At 36.6% G+C, this 20,659-nt stretch overlaps 1 protein-coding gene and 1 non-coding gene across 2 annotated transcripts; one reads left to right on the top strand and one right to left on the bottom strand.

Moving 5' to 3' along the window:
• Positions 1-2,163: 2,163 nt before the first annotated feature.
• On the bottom strand, positions 2,164-2,302 carry LOC129772236 (U4 spliceosomal RNA). Its single transcript, XR_008742589.1, has one exon. It is a non-coding gene; the product is annotated as a U4 spliceosomal RNA (small nuclear RNA).
• Positions 2,303-16,250: 13,948 nt separating this feature from the next.
• On the top strand, positions 16,251-17,186 carry LOC129766154 (probable cyclin-dependent serine/threonine-protein kinase DDB_G0292550). Its single transcript, XM_055766619.1, has one exon. The coding sequence runs from the start codon at positions 16,251-16,253 to the stop codon at positions 17,184-17,186; it is 936 nt and encodes a 311-aa protein (XP_055622594.1).
• The last annotated feature ends 3,473 nt before the right edge of the window (positions 17,187-20,659 follow it).

Raw genomic sequence — 20,659 nt, 5'->3', positions numbered from 1 at the left:
ATGAAACTTTTTTCCTCAGAGTGTATTCTTATTTATTGCCAGTACTGTATGTCTATTGAATACGGCGGGGAGGTTAGAAATTGGCAGTCATACTATACCAAGTAGGTTTCAACAACAAAACATGAGATCTGGCGTTGTCATGCTGGAAAATAATTACTGTGTATGTTATTGTCGATTTTTTTTTCAATAGCTCGTATCGATCACAATAGTCTCCGTCTGTAGACAACGCCAGAAATACGTTCCCCTGTTTTCTGCAACTCATAATATTAGGCTGTCAAAAAAGTCCTGCGGTATTTCTTTTGAATTTTCATTTGTTCATAAAATTAGTTACAATCATCTGTTTTAAGTCAAATATGCGCCGTTTTGTTCGATGACTTGTTCCCAACGAGATGCCAACTTCATAATACCCCTGTTATAGAAGCTCGCTTCCTTATTGGCAAAAAAACTCGGATAGCCAATTTTCACAGGCCTCTTTTGTGGCTAACTTCTGACTACCTAGCTCGTTCGCCATGGACAAAAACAGGTGGTAGTCACTTGGTGCAAGGTCCGGACTATACGGCGGATGCAAAAGAACTTCCCATCCGAGCTCCCGGAGCTTCTAGCGCGTCACCAAAGAAGTGTGTGGCCTGGCGTTGTCCTGATGGAAGACAATGCGGCCTCTGTTTATCAAAGATGGCCTCCTCTTCATGAGTGCTACCTTCAAGCGGTCCAGTTGTTGGCAGTACAGGTCCGAATTGAGCGTTTGGCCATAGGGAAGCAGCTCATAATAGATTATTCCTTGACAATCCCACCAAACACCCAGCAGAACCTTCCTGGCCGTTAATGAGGGCTTGGCCACCGTCTGAGCCGCTTCAGCGGGCTTCAACCACGACCGTTTGCGCTTCACGTTGTCGAAAGTGACCCACTTTTCATCGCCAATCACCATCCGCTTCAGAAAGGGGTCGATTTTGTTGCGATTCAGCAGCGATTCACATGCGTCGATACGGTCAAAGATGTTTTTTTGCGTCAACGTGTGTGGCACCCATACATCGAGCTTCTTTGTGAATCCAAACTTCTTCAAACGGTTAATAACGGTTTGATGACTTATCCCCAGCTCTTGGCCGATGCTACGGCTGCTACTATGCCGGTCTTTCTCGGCTAATTCAGCGATTTTGTCGCAATTTTCGACTACAGGACTTCCGGAGCGTGGCGCATCTTCGACGACCTCTACACCAGAACGAAAACGTTGAAACCATCGTTGTGCGGTGGAAATGGAAACTGTATCGGGTCCATAAACTGCACAAATTTTATTGGCAGCTTGAGATGCAGTTTTGCCTTTGTCATAGTACAGGGTGGGCCATTTAAAGTGGAAGGATTTGTTTTTGCAATAGCAAAGTAAAGAAGTGGAATTTTAAATTTTTTTTTAAATTCATTTATTTTGGTCCAAGAAGATTTGTTCTAACTACTTTTTGATTATGGTATCTCGTAAATGACCGCCTCTGGCCTTGACCGCAAAATGTGCCCTTTTTTCGGCATTTTCCATCACTTTGCCCAATGTTTCGGCCGATATGACAGCAATTTCTTGTCGGATATTGTCTTTCAGCGCAGCCAGGGTCCTTGGTTTACGATGTTTTAACTTTATTTTTATTTTTCCACGCACGTTTAGTTAACACAATTGAGAAGTTATTTTGAATGTACAGCTGAACAATTTCAGCGCGTTGTTTAGGTGTGTATTGTTCCATGGTTAAAATTGTACTGAAATGACGCTTCCAACGCGGTATGACATTTGTTAATCTGACATCTCTGTCAAAAGTTATGGGGTTGCCAGATGCTTCCACTTTAAATGGCCCACCCTGTAGTACTGTAAAATATGTCGGATTTTCTCTTTATTTTGTTCCATATTTGCGACACTATAACTCACGAACGACTTTACCAAACAAAACACTGTCAAGGACTATATTATAGCGCGCAAAAATACATTTCCAACAAGCTATAGTATGACTCGATACAATGAAAACAATTAGAACTACGCGCTTACAACGACACCTCGCGGAAATACCGCAGGACTTTTTTGACAGCCTAATATATCATATTCTTCGATCCCACCACATTTGTCATAATGAATATCTAGCTGCGATAGACCATTTTTCGCAAGTACTATTGTCTAGAGCATGTTCTCCGTAAGCTTTAACAAGCCTATGATATAACCGCAAGGTTGACGTAGGACTGCCGTTGGCTTAGTAATCATTTGTGTTTTTTCAATTAGCAATAATCGCACCTCGGATGTTCCTCATTGGATACGATATCGCTGCTGCGTAGAGCTATCGTTTGTATGTATTGATTAAATTATTGATTAAACTAGTGAATGAATGAAATAATTTACGCATTCAATTGCAAAAAAATCCCTGTCAATTCATGTATTATAGTAGTAGTAATCGCAGCATATAGGTATCAACATTTGACTAATCATCACACGGTATGCATAGAAGTTGTACCAGCTTTTGTAGACCGTGTTAGCAAAACGAATTCCGGAGTGTAAAAATGCATGGGAGTATAAAAGTACTGCCAAGATCTGCAATGCCGATTTTCCCAGCTTATTGGAATCTGTGTTGGGAAAACACATTCCGGATTGCAAAAATGCAAGCGAGTACAAAAGTACTCGCAGCTTGCATCTCATTTGCAATACCAATTTCCCACGCTCCATGGTTTTGAAATCCGTGTTAGGGATATATTCCGATTTGCAGAAACGCAAACGTGTAAAAAATACCCACAACTTGCATCAATTTTGCAATGCCAGTTTCCCCAGGCTGCATGGTTTTGAAGTCTGTGTTAGGGAAACATTCCGATTTGCAAAAACGCAAACGAGTACAAAAGTTCCCGCTGCTTGCATCTAATTTGCAATGCTAGTAGATTCCAGCGATGGTACTTCAATAGTTGCGCAATCCTAACTGAGTGGATTTCCGAGCGACACTCGCTTTTATACCGATTGGTGTGAAAGCAATTTTGGGGCTATTGAAACAAGTTTTTGAATTAAAAAGTAACAAGCATATAACGCGTAGACATTTTATCGTTCGAATGAAGTGTATATCATACCATTTCGTTCAATTGTTTTGGAGCTATTAACGCTCAAAATCTCGTTTTCCGGCGTAACGCTTTCGTTTTCGAAACTTTGAACTTACACTCCAGTATAGAAATGAAAGACGTAGTCCTGCGACAAAAAGGTTAGTCCTATACCCAAAATTAATTTTTAGCACATGTTTTGGCATGCCGATTTATTATATTAAATGAGCCTGAAAATAACAGAAAATGCGCTAATCTCCCATACTGGTCCAGGAAAACCTGTTTTTGTGCGGTTTTTTGTGTGATATTTGAAAAGAAGCATATTTGACGAAGTTATCGTCCAATTAGTTTTTTTCTGTGGTTTATATGCATTTCATGGTGAAAAAAGCATTTTTGGGTCTAAATTATCTTTTTCTCAAATCATTCCCATCCTTCCATCAAATGCTCTAAGTTGCGCATGATTTCTCACAACAACGAGTTTTAATAAGGTTGAATGAATTTGCTGTTAAGGTGGTTGGCAAAACAATTGTGTTAGTCCACGAAATCTTGGAAAAAAAACAGAAAAAAAACATTTTTTTATTTTTTCTCGGTATTGTTGTCCAAAATATGTTCATTTTTGTAAAATTTCAATATCTGAAAATTGTAGCTTCAAAATTATGCACATCCCATCGGAATGCGTTGATTTTTTTAAGAAGTTGGAGCATCTTCCGTCTTTGCACTCTGTTCCTCGAAATTTAAAATAAAAGCCAACTACTTTTGAATTGTGTTTCTGTAACTGTTCAGAAATCCGTAAATTTAACTCATTCAATACTCCTGTAAATAGCTTCCGTTATATGGACTGAAATGAACCTCAAATCCGTCAGTAAGAGTTGTAATTGCAGAATGAATCCGGAACCATTAATTATTAATCCTGTCTATGTTCAGTAGTAAAGTGTTAACAAAGCAGATAGATAGAACCTCAAATCCGTCAGTAAGAGTTGTAATTGCAGAATGAATCCGGAACCATTAATTATTAATCCTGTCTATGTTCAGTAGTAAAGTGTTAACAAAGCAGATAGATATTCCAACATTAACCCTTTCACTTATAACGTCGAACCACACTCGTGGTGATTAGACTTTGCTATACCGTACAACATAGAACCTCATTCGTGGTGTATCAATGTGAAATGGATACATAGCATCAGGCGTATAATGTTCGTAGGATTGCTTCGAATGATGAATAAGCAGCAGAGTAGCGAAACGAATCGATGTGCTCGTGTTTGGGCTGTGGTCAAACAAATATATATAAACTTCACAGTTATTCATGTCATGACATTGATATCGTTAGATTATATACATTTTTACATTTTCTAATTTGTATAAGTTTTATTCACTACAGAGAAAATAAGGAGTGCTTCTTCTTTAAAAGTCGCAAATTGTATGTCAAAATATGTTTCTCGCTCGGCAATGCTGTATGTAATAATTTGATTCACGCAATTTTGTATATATTCTGTTGAGAATCAACCTAGGTTCGATGAAAAAATGTTTCAAAAATACAATCAGAGAAAAAATCCCATAACACCTTTTTTTTATTTCTACAACACGCCGGTAATGCTAAGCAATGAAAAAACTTTTTTTTCATTTTGCTTACCCACTAGAAGTGTATTTGTTCACCCAATTTATGAATTGTCTCAGCTCCCTCCATATTTTTTCTGATAAACAAAAAGTATATAAGTATTACGAATGAATTGAAAAAAAAATTCATTAGATTAAAAATTTACGGCTTAGCCGAAAATTTAATTTGATTGCAATGATGAAAAATCTAATCTTGACAATCCTATTTTAAATTCAAAATTAAGCATGCATTTACAAAATAAGCTACACATTCCATACTTTTTTCTTGTAAATGATAGTATTGTTAACTTTTTTCATTTCCAAGCGTTCACGTTATACTCATCTGTATCGTTCACCGCAATCTACTATCCACATGTATTCAGTTCACACTTCATTCGTTCCCAAACAGTTTACTTTCAATCAGTTCGTAAGGCTCACTCTTTTTGGCGAGCTAGTTCTTTCGTACCGTTCGCGAATGATTTGCCCATCTCTACCATGAAACCTAACGCCTGAATTGTGTGCAAACATGTTGTTTGTTACAGTGCTAGCAGCGAGTAAAGTTTAAATACCATAACCATCTTATTCGCTAAATTGTTTACTTGTTCTACTATCTTCACTGTTTGCGTTCAAATCATCAAAAAACTGCTGAATAAATTTCCTATCTAATGGTATATAGCAGGGGTGGGCAAACTTTTGGGCAGCACGGGCAAGAAATTGTCCAAATATTAGGCTGCGGTCTACCAATGTTTACTGTAGCAATAAGTCATTAGAAATCGAATGTAGTACTAGACGATAAAACAAAATTTTAACCCTACTGTACTCGAGCGCAAAATCATAATTCGTATACTCGCGCACGGTGTCACAGGCTATGTGTGTCTCCGTAAGTTTGCCATAATGTATTTTTAAGCGTTATTGGTATTTATTTAAAGTAAAAAAACGTGACCTGCTTTCTGATTTGGCACCATTAATGTAAGACGTAGTACTACGTCAATAAGTTGCATTACTTTCTCATGCTCGAGATAAGCGCAGCTGTGGAGAAAATTTTGCTGCTACCAAAATGCGAAACCAAATCACATACAAAATTCCAGAATGACATTCACTTTCTTGGTGACTAAATAAACGAAATAAACTCTTTCTGCTAATCTCAACAACCTCGAAAATTGTAGCATTGCTTCATTATGGCCAAGATTAGCGCAAATACAATCTCCCTTCCTTGTTTATATTCATTATCACGGCTGCATAATTTGCACCACCAAACTATTTTGCGCTCTTTTCAACAGAAGCCCTTTCTGTTAATATTGCCGGTCTAGATTAGCGTACTTCTCATCCTTTGTGGAGAGTTCCAAAAGGTTTGTTTTTTTTTTAAGTTTAGTGTTTTTTGCTTCCAGCCTCGAAGCTTGCTGGATAGCCAGAATCGAGTATCCGGCCAAGCTACTATGTGTTTCATCATTAATAAGAACTATCTATCGGAAATATTGGCCCTTATTATGTAAATTGAATCGAACGGTCAATTCAATTCTTGTAACTATCCCACCGATCAAATTTTCGTATTTTGTATATCGATAGAATCTTATCGAATCGAGTTCATCCTCGAACGTCATGTGTTGCGAATTGCATATTTTGAAATGCTGCCGAAATATTTTACAAAGCAAAAAATCAGGAATGCAACAAGCAAACCAAACATATCCAAAATTATGCCGACAGCTTCCACCCGATAATAGCGAAATAGAGCAAGCTAGCAAAATTCTGTTCAATTAGAATTACATAATGGGCTCCAAAATTTAATTTTAAATAATTTCTAATTTCTCATTCGCCACTCTTGTTCTATTTATGACTATATTTCTTGAAAGAAATCTTCACTTCACATTCACATTACTCATCATAGTTTTAAAATAAAAATAACAATGATTCATTAAAACTCGCATTCGCAGTCTTCAAAAGTGAAGTTTTCTCCAAAAATTTAGATTTTAATGATTTTCAAAACCTTTCAAAACCGGATTTTTTACGCCACTCTCCCTTAAGTCCGATTGAGCTGATATTTGACATAGTGAAACACAAATGAAACATAAACTTCTGCATTGGATCGCCGAATTGGTTGATAAGAGCAAAACTCGAGAAATGAATTGTCCGATTTAAGACTGTCTTTATTCTATCATATTTTCTCTATCAAACATTGATTCCATGTAACGGAGAAACATGTTATTTGCAGGCAATTGACGAATCTTGAACGAGATTTGTGTGTGTAAATAATTTTATATTATAATGAGTTTTGGTAGAAGTACTAGGAAATTTATAGTAAAAGGAAATTGTAAAGGGTCAATTAGAAGATCAATCAATTAATAGTTCTGCGATTGAATTGATGAACGTTCGCTTAGTAAGTAAACGTGAATGTTTGAAAGTATTGACAACAAAAAATCTATTTTGGGCGGGGTGAAGTTTGTCGGGTCAGCTAGTTAGGTATAAATAAGCCATCCGCGGTTTGAAACCACACCAGAGACGAATGAACTCTCTGAGTTTAAAGTCTCTTTAATTCAAAACCTAACCTAACCCCTGAAACCACACCACTTCTCGTTTGGTGGTCATCGAAGCAACATCGTTGCCAGTGAGCGTCGAGCGAGAACGGATTATCTTTCTCAAGACAGGTGAAGAAGGAGTATGGAGTAGAGTTTCTTTCCATAAGGGCCCTTCTCAGGACTAGAGGCGAATGAACTGAAGAAGTTATAGCTTATTAAAAACAAAAATGGAATGGAATAGGATGAAACTATAGTTGCGAGCGAGCTAGTAAGCACAACATAACGGGCATCATTCATGCTCAATGCTGTTTTCACAAACATATACACCCACAGCTCGATATAAGAATGAAATGGAGAGAGGATATATTTCTACTCGCGCAGCTCAGTGCAAAAGTTGATAGTTGTTGAATGGAATAAGGGTTTGCCATGAAGTATGCTGTACACAGAGAACAATAGCACGGTTTTATCATACACGTACGAGCCGACAACTTTAATGAAGAAATATCTACTCTCACAACTAATATGTTTTATTGAGATGAGCATAAATACCTCTTGAAATGATCACGCAATAGGTGAAGGGATTTTTAATCCATTGCGTTTGAAGGTTACCCTGCCCTAGACCAGCTGGCGGACACCTCGGAATACCAACGGAGGCGACAGGTAGACCGCGGACTACCGTTTGGCCATCCCTGGTATATAGTAAAACAAATATCGAAATAACTATTTTACGTTATATTCTTTTGAAGTCTCTTGATTTTCAGTTACATTTTTCGTAGAGTTACCCCCGACATAGTCCTTCGTCAAAATTGATGCTACTCTACTAGATATTAAAATGACCGACAAGTTCTACATTGAAAAATAATTGAAATAAATGCATCTCTTGTTTGCTTCGCAAACTCCGTCTCTTTCAATATTGATTTATGGATATTACATTCATGTTTTCTTACCGGGCGAATGTCCGTGGGTTCGATCTTCTGATTAGAATTTCCCTAGAGTTTCATATTCCTGATATTTTTTTTTCTTCGCTTCATTCACAATCAGTCATCTTTTTAGAATTCTCGTTAGAAAAAGCTCTGAAAATATCAAATTAAAATGGACCGCAACTTGTCACGATTTATGAATATTCCACAACAAAGTTCGACTCTCAAGAACGGTATCGATGACGGTACGCGATAGTGCTGCTCAAAGTTGCCCGCTGGAAGTGGATGCAACGATGAAAAAAAACAACTAGAGCTGAACTCTCATTCCTCGCTATGATGAATTTTCAGATGCGTTGTGTTGTCCCAGTGCCTTCACCTTCCGGGAGCGATTTTGAAACTACTCTTGAAGCTAACGATAGCGGACCCGGATCAAATTTCATTTGCCAATAACGACAGCCAATGGCCAATGGATTCAATCTATCCTGAATGGTGGCACTTCACTATGACTGCTCGAAAAGGGTTCAATAATAAGTTTCGAAATACTAAAGGAAGTTGGCGGTTAATTTTTTCATCAATGGTCTTCAGCACGGTTGCCCTTTCTAAATGAACTGCCGTATTTCGTTTAAAGGGCCTGGTCGGGTATGGAAGTAAAAAGTGCCCCCAAACCAAATTACCCACTCTATGGAAAATATTATATAGGGTACTAAATATGAAATTTTGATTATTTTTTTGAACCCCTATGAGGTTCAACATAGGATCTATGGTAAAAAACGTACTTTTCAATGTTTTTCACGCCATTTTCGATAGCTTGGTGATAAAAATTTGAACAAAATACTGAAAGTGTATCGAGAAATATTGTTAAAAAAAATTCATCAAAAAATTTAATTACTAAAAAAAATATTGAAATATTGCAATTTTTTTTAAAGATTTAGCGATTCACTACTACTCTAATTTGTATTTAAATGTGTTTCTACGTCTTTTCTAGGTATGTCAGAATTTTAACAGTGTTGCGCGAAACGAAAATATATATATATGTATTTATAAAATTTTGATATTTTTTTTAGAATTTTGAGACTTAGTACTGGTTTAATTTCTATTTAAATATGTTCTTATGTGATTTTTGATATTTGTGATTTTTTTTTCAGAAAATTTCGATAACTGTGCGGCGCGAAAATATCCAATAATCAAAAGAAAAATCTATTTTGTTTATTTTATAATATTTTGTCATTATTTTAAAATCTCAAACTGTATTGTATTCATGTGTTCGAGAAAAGTGTCACACAATCTTATCACCAACGCTATGGAAAATGTTGTATAAGGTATCAAATTAGAAAAATTAAATAATTTTTTGGAATCCCTATATGGTTCACTATAAGAGCTGTAGTGAAAAAATAATTTTTCTTTTTTCACTCCATACTCAATGGACTTGGAAATTAAAATTCGAGAAAATACTCAAAGTACATGTATTATGATGTACCACGACAAATTAAAAAAAAATATAGAAAATAAAATTTTTAAAATTAAAATATTTTTTGATAATTCGAAATTTTGGAATTATTAAATTAAGCTTTGAGGCACAGTACTGTTTGTACTTGTTTTTTATATTCATGATTTTTTCATAATGTATCGAGTATTGAACGTACTATTTTGAGGCAATTCTTGAATACAGCTATAAGAAATGGATTTTGCGTTGGAAAAAGTATATTGATTCAGAAGGGACGTATTTTATAATATAAACTTAGATGATAAAAAAAGTATTTTCTTTGAAAACACAAATACCCGGTATAAATTTGACAGAATGTATTACATATTTAGTGAACATAGAGTTGTGAAATCAATACAAAAATAATTTCCAATTGTGATAGTAGCGGTGAAAACTGTGTGACTGTGAAAATTTGAAATACCGATTGTCATATAACACCTAAACACATGTAACAAAATTTATATTTTCGTTTTGTTATTCAATATGCTAACTGGTTAGATTTATATTAAAATAAATTTCTTTGTAACTATAATTATCAGAAAAAGAACCCGTTCTGCTCAAACTTTTGTAAGGGGACCATCATCATGATTCCATATAACGAGTAAATTATTGTCTGTGGATGTTTTTGTTTATTTTATTTCTTATTTTATTCATTTTATTCTAAGACTATGATGATAATGGTATTGATTGGTTTTGTTTTAATTTCATTTTAGTTTTTCAGTTAAATTTTAAAAATAAAATAGTTGTGAAGTCTGCAACAGTTTGAGCCCGCGTGCGTTGACAAACATAGAAAGACTTGAGATCGAACATAAGCAAAAGCAGTTTTCCGCGAATAAAATAAAAGCATTTCAAGGGATTTAATGAGGAAACCGGAGTAAAGCTAGGGATAGCTCGATCGGAATACTTGTAAATTCATCTTCTCAACAGATAATTATAACAAGATTTTTATGTGTTGTGGCAGATCTCATTGCAGATTCAGGTTGACACGTTACACCCTAGGTTGAATGTAGGGCTAGTATCGGCTAAAATTAGGCTTAGGTTTGCTCAGCTGTCTGGTCTCGAAAATGATCGCATTAGTAAGTCGTTGTCGGGTATCTAGTAAAGTGGGAAGTCCTTTGTAAATTCAAGGCTAATGCTGAAATAGGAAATTGATCTTCGTTCGAAAGTGGAAATGGATTTAATTGTGATAAAACGCACTCCTATATCGTCTTCTATCTATAAAAATAAAAATGGATCGCCGAATGTATTGACAAGAGCAAAACTCGAGAAAGGAGTTGTCCGATTTAGGGCTGTCTTCATTCTATCATATTTTCTATATCAAAAATTTATTCCATGTAACGGAGAAATATGGTATTTGCAAGTAGATGACAAATCTTGCACGAGAATTGTGTCTAAAAATAATCTGATATTATAATGTCGAGTTTTGGTAGAAGTACTTAAATTTTAAAGTAAACAATAATTTTATAGGGTAGATTAGAAGATCAATCAATGGACAGTTCTGGAATGGAATGTCAGAAAAATCTGACTTTTCGATGATAATTTCATCACAGTAAGATGCACTATGAGTATTTTTTCTATATTTTATTTTCCAAGCTATTGAGAGTGTCGTGAAGAAAAGAAAAAAAAAACTACGTTTTTAGCCATAGCTCTTAGTGTGAACCATCTAGGAATTCAGAAAAATTATCTAATTTTCTAATTTGTAACAATACTTTTCATAGCGCTGGTGATAAGATTTGGGGCTCTTTTCACGAATTTTTTCATTACACGAATACAATACAATAATAGATTTTAGGAAATTTGAAAAAACAATGCTAGAAAATTACAAAAAATGGAAATAAAAAAAAAAAATAAATAAACTTATTAGTTATTAGGTTGGGGAAAAAGTAATCCATTATTTTTTGGTGAAATTTAAAACTGTTTGAATATGCTTCGGATTATCCGATTTGGGTCAAATATACACCGTTTTGTTGGAAAATTTGTTGCCATTCTAATGCTTCATAATGTTTCTATCATAGAGGTCTTGGTCCTAATAAGCGAAAAACCATAGCTATAGATTTTTACAATCTTTTCTTGATCCGAATCACTTATCACTCTGGAAATTTTCCAATGCTCGAAAAAGGGGATAATCGTTTGGTGCCAGGTCCGGACTATATGGTGGATGCATTAAAACATCCCAATCAAGCTCTCGGAATTGTGTGGCCTTGCTTTGTCCTGATGGAACACAACACTTCTGTTGGCCAATTCTGAACCTTTCTGGTAAATCGCTAGCTTCAGACGGTCAATTTGTTGATAGTAGAGATCATAATTTAGCGTATCGCACTGAAAAAAAAAATTTTTTAATATTTTTAAAAAATAAAAAAAATATATTTTTAATTTTTTGAAAATAAATTAAATTTTGAAAAAAAACGTATTTTACTGTTGCAGCATCGGCACCATAAACATCAATCACAGTTTCAGCGGTCTAGCTTTTATTTTCGTATTTATAAAATAAAAAAGTGTAAAAAGTACCGAATATTCTCTTTGTTGACCTTCATTATTAACACACAACTGAATGAAACAAACAAAAGAACAACAAAGGGGTTTTTTAGTGTAAAATTCCACCTTTACAACGAGCCTAATTGTATGATCGATATTACGCGAAATATTGATCACTATAGCCAGCCAACGAGAAAATAATCCATAACTTTTTCCCCAACCTCATATTTTCGTACCACGCAGTTCCCAAATTTTTTGAAAAAAGTTCACCAATATCAACACATATAACAAATACACAAACAAATGAAAAACATATTTGAATATAAACTAAACCTGTAATGGGTCTCAAAATTCTAAAAAGAAATCAAAATTTAGAAATGTTCATATTTTTTGTACCGCGCAAAACGGCTGAAATTCTCGAAAAAATCACACATATCTAGAAAAGGCGTAGAAATACATTTAAATACGAATTAGAGTATTAGTGAATCTCTAAATCCCTAATAAAAAATCGGTGCTTCCTTCCGGGTGTTCCGCTTATATTTTCCGAACCGTAGTACGATGCGTCGAGCAACGCCATTCTCTCAACCCTTTCATATGCATAAGGACGCGGGAGTAATGTTATAACAATCCCCGGTAGTATCGGTACTGCCATAAATAAAAGTAATTGAGTCGGTCGCGGAAAAAATCTTTACTTTATTGCCATGATACATTGCTGGTAATAAACGCCAGAGTTTGCCACAGGGAATGTGTCGTTAATTTAAAAATGTATGTGTATGAATATTAATTCGTTTTGTAGACACCCATGAACGTAATTGGTTTTTCTATAGAGTGGAAATCTTAATTGAAAAACTATATTACAATCGGAACCTTATGAGTTTTACTTGTTCAGATGTTTTATTTACCTTTAGAAGCCATATGATAAATTCGAAAATAATACTGTGAAAATGATTTGTGTATTTTGGTGAAAAAATTATTCTTTTGGTTACATTACTTTTTTGAGAATCAAAACTACAATACGTAGAGAAAACATTATAGGAAGAATAAAAAAATAGGTTTTGCAACTGAAATAATGAGAAAAAAACTTTTATGAAGACCGTATTCGTATTTGACCATGTGAATATGAAGCGTTATTTTTCGTTTACCGTGAACATAGCATCCGATTTCTAGCATCGGAAATAAACTGCGAAAGTTTCATTGTTTCAACCAAGCTCCTATATCTCTCTGGAAACTAAAAAAAAGTGGTTCTATAGTTATCAAACGAAGTGTATTTCAACTCATTATCCACCGAGATTGTTCTACAATCAAAAATAGTTTAGCGATCGTTTGGTTATAATCTGCGTACACATTAAACGACTGAAAATATCCTCTAGAGACTCATATCCGATTCGAGTAAACCAAATGAGCAGTAAACGAAGCACCCACCAGGGATACTAAGGATGCTTACTCGAGCTGCAATGCAGTGAGCAAATGGACGGGATCCGATGAGAACACATCCGTGCCATAAATGGAATCAGTTTCATCACTCCCGGCAGATCACACAATTGCGCAAAATCCACAAACGCAAACAATCAGGTGCAATCGTTAATATTATATTATCTCGCAAATTTCATTAGTGGCCGCGGAGATAAATCTCGAGCGCATTTATTATGATTAGTGGAAATGTCTTTCACCAGAGGTAATTCATTCCATAAACATTGAACTGTTGTTAGTGACGGTAGCCACATTTAATAATAATAAGTGAATTATAAAATCACTTTCCTTCACGGTAAAGCACGCTTCCTAACGAGCAGTTAATTGAATTTGACATGTTTCTTGTCGATAAAGATAAATTGAACGGTTGTATCAGTTTTTTTTCTAAAGCTTTACACTCTCTTTGTTCCAATCTCTGATATTTGAATGTTTTACAAACATTTTACTAACAGCTAAACGTAGTTAGCTGTTACAGTTGGCTTAATGATTTGTTTTAAATATTTGTTTCCAGTTTAGGTCCGAAGTTACATCCGACAAATGTCACCTTGATGAATAGTTTAAAAGTTTCACCACTGAACATAACACATTTTCAGCTTTGCCAGAACGCGCAAACTATCAACAGCGGTAGTCCCGAACGATGTTGAGTCAGACATCATTGATGCATCTGAGCGCAACAGACTGTGAAAATAGCGCTAATGAGAACGGTGTAATATGATCACGCTTAAACCCAACTCATCAATATTCGAGGCCTCTAAGGCAATAAACCACCCCGAGGGCGCTGGGCGATATAAACATAAAATGTGATACGATACCCGAGCCAGCAATCTGGCCCAAGGGTTCGTTTACTATTTATGATTGTATAACTCGACGCGCACCAAGGGCAGCGGCGAGTTTGTCTTCCTTCCGCCCCGCTGCGAGTTTAGCTAGCAGCAGAAATTTAACCAAACATGTGGCGCGCATCCGGCACACATGTTTCAGCACTTTCTTTTCCTATTTACTTTGACCCACAAAGAAGTGCTTTCTCTCTCTCTCCGAAGAACGCGTCTGACCAAGGCCATCACAGCCCACTCTAACTGCTGGTGCGATGCTCCGCCCAGCATAATTTGTAAATATTCTGTGTAGAGTTTAAGCCTATTTTTGTAAACTAGTATTTAAGCCCCGAGAGTCTTTTCTTTGAATACAGATGCCAGTTGACAGTATACAGTAGAGAGGCGACGCTTGTACGAATGGCGTTTGTGTTTATTAATTTACCAAATCCGAAAGTCGACGCCACTGAATGGCGTAAGATCCTTCTTCACGTTTACATGGCGACCAGTGACACCGAGTCACGAGTGAACCGACAGATCCGATGCTGTTATCGCGTATTAAAGTGAATTTAAACGCAGAGTTTAGAGCCTACTGAGCAGAGGCAATGGTGAACTGCAAAGTTTAAAGCCTTTTAAAAACAAGAAGAAGAAGAAGCCTACTGTTGTGTTGTGTTGTGTGTGTTAGGTCCCAACCAACCGGGTACGGTGTGAATATGAATCATTTAAGCTAAGAAAAATTCGCTAAATGAACTTTTAAACCAACCGGACGCAGTGCAAGTGTGAATAAATTGAGTAACGAAACATTCAGCGAAAAGATGGTGAAAGTGAAAATCGGCAAAGCGGGGAAGAAATTGGACCCCAGCGGAAACTATTGAAGCCGTTTACGAAAAATTAGAATCGCAGACACAAGTGAAATCGTGAAGCTGACAGTAGCCACCTGGCCAACCAGGATAAATAGCAGTTACAAGCCAAGCAGTATTTCAAAAAAAAAAAAAAAAAATGAACATCGATTTGGATCCAACTGGACACCCCTGAGATCTGACGGACGCAGAGGCACCCACGCCCCCCCCCACCCCCGAGAAGAGGACACTTGCGGAGAAAACGTGGCGTAAGTCAGACTCGAGTTAGTCTAATCCTTTTATATACGGATATCATGTAATAAATTTATAGTCGAGGCACAAAATATTTTTTATCGTAATACCCACGCGGCAGTAGGAATAGGTAGTAGGAATTAGAAAAAAAAAAAAAAAAGCAATTACAATACCCACAAAATTGGTTTTACATATGTACCGTTGAAAATGGGGTTATTTAATACCAAACCCGTTAGTAACACGGGCGACGCTCAAATCCAAATTTTAAATCACCTAGAGAACCACAGTGTAATGCACGAAGCTCAAGGAGCGATTATCTGCGTCACACTTGCCCTCATATCCATACTACTAATTTCGAAAATATACAAAGCATATAAGGCATGCATGAATGCACATGCTATGCAAGCGGCAAAAGCTCACGCAGCCGTAGTCGACACCGTCTAAAAGAATTCGAAAATTTTAAAACATGCGTTCGAACGCAGCCTCAGCATAATAAATTCTTTACCGATAACCATTTTTCCTTGTCTCCTTGAATGGACGAAGTAACAAAGCTCATCCAATTGAATATACAAAAACTAAAACATATACACCTGACTATACAACAGGAACTGGTCAGAAAACTAAGGAAAAGTACCTTAGCCAAACGCCTCACGGAAGCGGAAGCGCTCGTGAAACAGATTAAAAAATTGTCGTCTACGTTACTAGACACAACCCACGGCTCAGAAATCATAAAAATAACCGAAAAGGCGGACCAACTTTTGAACGCAATTAAGGCGTCAATCGAAAAGGGTAGACCAAGAACACTCAAGGAAATTGCGCTAGCCGTCCTATTTTGCCTCAGGTTACAAAGAAAACCGAAAATGGCTAGCATACTCGAAATAATCAAGACTACATCGTCTATAGTTCCGCAATTCGACGGAAACATAGACAAACTGAAAGCCTTCGCTGACGCTTTAAACTTGGTGAAAACATTTGAAACACCGGAAAACAAAGCAACCATAATTAACGTCATACTAACCAAACTAGAGGGACGGGCGAGAAATGCATTCACTGAAACACCGACATCGGTGAACGAGATAAGCAAAATTTTAAAAGCTAAAATAACGACCAGCCCACCGGAACAAGTTCTAGCTAAAATGGCTAACTTGAAACAAAACGGTGGAATCGAACAATTTTGCCTGGATTTAGAAAAATTGGTGTTCAGTTTGGAAACAGCGTACACCGCTAAAGAAATTCCGCCCCAAGTTGCCAAATCTATGGCAAACAAAGAAGGCGTCAAACATTTAGCCGGAGGGTTAAAAAACGAAAAAACCTCGCTCATCATAAGAGCAGGGAATTTCAATTCATACTCCGACGCGATGACTAAAGCGTTGGAGGAAAACTTAAATAATGCGAGCGCATCAGTATTTGCATACTCGCAGACCAACAGAAACGCCAACCGTTTCAACAACAACGTTGACACACATTATAATAATTACAGGCGCAGGCCAAACGACTTCCATAACCGCGGTAGAAACCAAAACAATTTCAACCGCAACAATTTCAACCAAAATAATTTCCAAAACCAACCGCGTAATAACTATAACCGTTTTGGCCAGCAAAACCAAGTTCGAGACCAATTCTCAAACATAAACCCACAGCGAAATAACAACAACAACAATAGGCGGAATACAAATTTTAACCGCCCTCAGCAATACATCCGCCTAACGGGAAACGAGTCACAACCGACGGATGCCCTCCAGTCCGAACCGGCATTGACATTGGAGGAAAACAAACATTACGGAAACCAACATTAAATATTTTTAAATGCGATGTGAATTGTTCAATGTTCGTTACACTATACTTACAAATGTCAAGCAAACCATGTATATTAATAATTGATACAGGCGCTGACATCTCAATAGTAAAAGAAGAAAAAATTAACGGAAAACAATTAATACACCCCGGAAATAGATGCATTATTAATGGAGTTACGGAGGGAAAGACCGAATCCATAGCGAGCACAAATACAAATATCATTTTTGACGATATCCAAATTCCACACCAATTTCAAATCGTCAACAACAAGTTTCCTATAATTGCAGATGGCATTTTAGGCAGAGATTTCCTCACCAAATATGAATGTAACCTATGCCTCAAAACATGGCTAATGACCTTCAACTATGAAAACACCAAAATTGAAATTCCGATTCAAGATAGCTGGGAAAACAATTACATTATTCCCCCTAGATGCCAAATTATAAAACACTTCCCGTCACTCAACCTAAACGATGATGCCCTTGTGATCGCACAAGAAATCAAACCAGGCATTTTTTGCGCAAACACAATAATAAACCCAAACTCACAATTCATTACAATAATTAACACAAATACCACACCAACATCAATCCCAAAAACCTTCGCCCCCACCACTATCCCCCTTAAAGAATACACCATAAATCACATTACAACGGAATTAGGAGAAAACCCAAAAGGTAGACACGAGAAACTGATTAAGGAACTCAATTTGAATCATACACCCCAACATGCCCAAGAGAAATTAACAGAATTATGCACTAAATACAACGACATTTTTGCACTAGAAGACGACATATTGACAACCAACAACTTCTACAAGCAAACCATTCACCTTCAAGACAAGACACCCGTTTACATAAAGAATTATCGAACCCCGGAAGCACAAATTTCAGAAATAAATAACCAAATCAGCCACATGCTAAATAACAAAATAATCCAAAATTCCACCTCACCATACAATTCTCCCATCCTCTTAGTCCCAAAGAAATCAAATACTCAAGATAAAAAATGGCGATTAGTGGTTGACTTTCGACAACTAAATAAAAAGATAACCCCAGATAAATTCCCCCTACCAAGAATCGACGAAATCCTCGATCATTTGGGCAGAGCCAAATATTTTACAACCCTAGACTTAATGTCAGGTTTCCACCAAATCGAACTTGACGAAAAATCAAAAAAGTACACAGCATTTTCGACCTCTAACGGTCACTACGAATTCAATAGGTTACCATTCGGTCTAAATATATCACCAAATAGCTTTCAGAGAATGATGTCCATAGCACTTAGCGGACTCCCACCTGAATGTGCATTCCTTTACATCGACGACATCATCGTCGTCGGCTGCTCAATAAACCATCACCTTATTAACTTGGAAAACGTTTTCAAACAATTACAAAACTACAACTTAAAATTAAATCCCAAAAAATGCTCCTTCTTCAGACCAGACGTAACATATCTAGGTCACAACATTTCAGCGGCAGGTATACAGCCCGACCAATCAAAGTTTTCAGCGGTAACAAACTACCCCACACCATCATCAGCAGATGAAGTGAGGCGTTTTGTTGCCTTTTGCAACTATTACCGGAGGTTCATACAAAATTTCGCAGAAATAGCGTACCCATTAAACAAATTGCTCAGAAAAAACGCAAAATTTGATTGGTCTCCCGAATGCCAAAATGCATTCAATAAATTGAAAAACGAACTTATCTCACCAAAAGTTCTCAAATTCCCCGATTTCACACAAGAATTCACCCTAATAACCGATGCTTCAAAAATAGCATGCGGCGCCGTCTTAGCCCAAGAAAACGACGGTATAGAACTACCCATTGCATACGCAAGCAAAGCCTTCACAAAAGGTGAAGCCAATAAATCGACAATTGAACAGGAATTGACAGCAATTCACTGGGCAATTACGTACTTTAGACCATACCTCTACGGGAGGAAATTCACAGTAAAAACGGATCACAGACCGTTAGTATATTTATTTTCAATGAAAGATCCCTCATCAAAACTCACAAGAATGAGGTTGGATCTTGAAGAATTCCATTTTGATGTAAAATACGTTCAAGGTAAGCTAAATGTGACTGCAGATGCGCTATCACGAATAGCAATTAATTCCGAGGCACTTAAAACTATAAAAGTCCTGGGTATACAAACCAGAGCAATGACTAGAAAACTAAACGAAACGAATAACGACACAGAAATTACAGACAATAATTCAAACCCCGACGATACTGAGTCTGATCAGCTCAGAGCGTACGAGGCTATTGAACCCCGAGAATGGCAAAACCTACCTAAACTTCTATGCGGACGCGCATTAGAAATGAATAAAGAAACAAACGCTAGCGGAAACAAAAATTTGAAATGCGCAATAATGAATAAAAAAGGAACCGAAGAAAAGTCGTCGACAATAATTGAAAATGCAAGCAACACAAAAGAATCCCTGGGAAAACTAGTAAAGAAAGTTGAAAATATGGCCAAAAACTTGAAAATTAGCATGATAGCTCTAGCGTTATCAAGCGTAATTTTCCAAATATGCAGCGTGCAAACCTTTAAGAAGATTTGTAATGACACGCTCAAAGACTTGCAAATAGTGCTCTACACACCCAAGCGTGTGATAGAAAGCCAAAACGAAAGGTTCGAAATTATAAAAAACAATCACGATACACCCACTGGTGGACATACAGGAGTCACCAGACTATACAAAAAGTTAAGCAGACTCTATTCTTGGAGTGGCATGAAAAAAGATATCAGTAGCTACATCAAGAAGTGCATAAAATGCCAGCAAAATAAACACACAATACGAACAAACGAAAATTTCGTCGAAATTAAAACACCCCAAAAAGCATTCGACTGTGTATCGATTGACACAATTGGACCATTTAACAGATCCAATAATGGAAACCGATACGCACTGACCATTCAATGCAACTTAACAAAATACATCATTATTAAACCCACAATAGACAAACAAGCATCCACCATAGCCAAAGCCTTCATAGAAAACTTAATTCTGGTCTATGGAATTCCAAAACTCATCCAAACAGACCAAGGAACTGAATATAAGAACGAGTTATTCGAAAACATAGCTTCATTACTGAAGCTTAAACAAAATTTTTCCACTCCATATCACCCTCAATCAATAGGAAGCCTGGAAAGGAACCATCGTTGTCTTAACGAGTACGTAAGGCAATTCGTCAACCAAGCACAGAGTGACTGGGATGAATGGTTGCCTTACTACACATTCTGCTACAACACAACACCACACACAGATTTCTCATACACTCCATTCGAGTTAGTTTTTGGAACGAATGCTAAATTACCACAAAACCTCACAACAAGCACATATGTAGAACCAATTTACAACATGGATTTATATTACAAAGAACTTAAATATAAACTACAAATAGCATCAAATACCGCTAGGGAAATAATTGATAAGGTAAGAAAAGCCAGAAATGAGACACAGAAA

Source organism: Toxorhynchites rutilus, chromosome 2 (genome assembly GCF_029784135.1).
Source record: "Toxorhynchites rutilus septentrionalis strain SRP chromosome 2, ASM2978413v1, whole genome shotgun sequence".
In the NCBI taxonomy this organism is placed as follows: Eukaryota; Metazoa; Arthropoda; class Insecta; order Diptera; family Culicidae; genus Toxorhynchites; species Toxorhynchites rutilus.
The sequence above is the reverse complement of the archived record's forward strand: the minus strand, read 5'-3'. Positions and strand labels throughout refer to the sequence as shown.

Bases quoted from the DNA above. Each gene is read 5' to 3' on its own strand.
- LOC129766154 (XM_055766619.1), top strand. From the start codon at position 16,251: ATGGCTAGCATACTCGAAATAATCAAGACTACATCGTCTATAGTTCCG.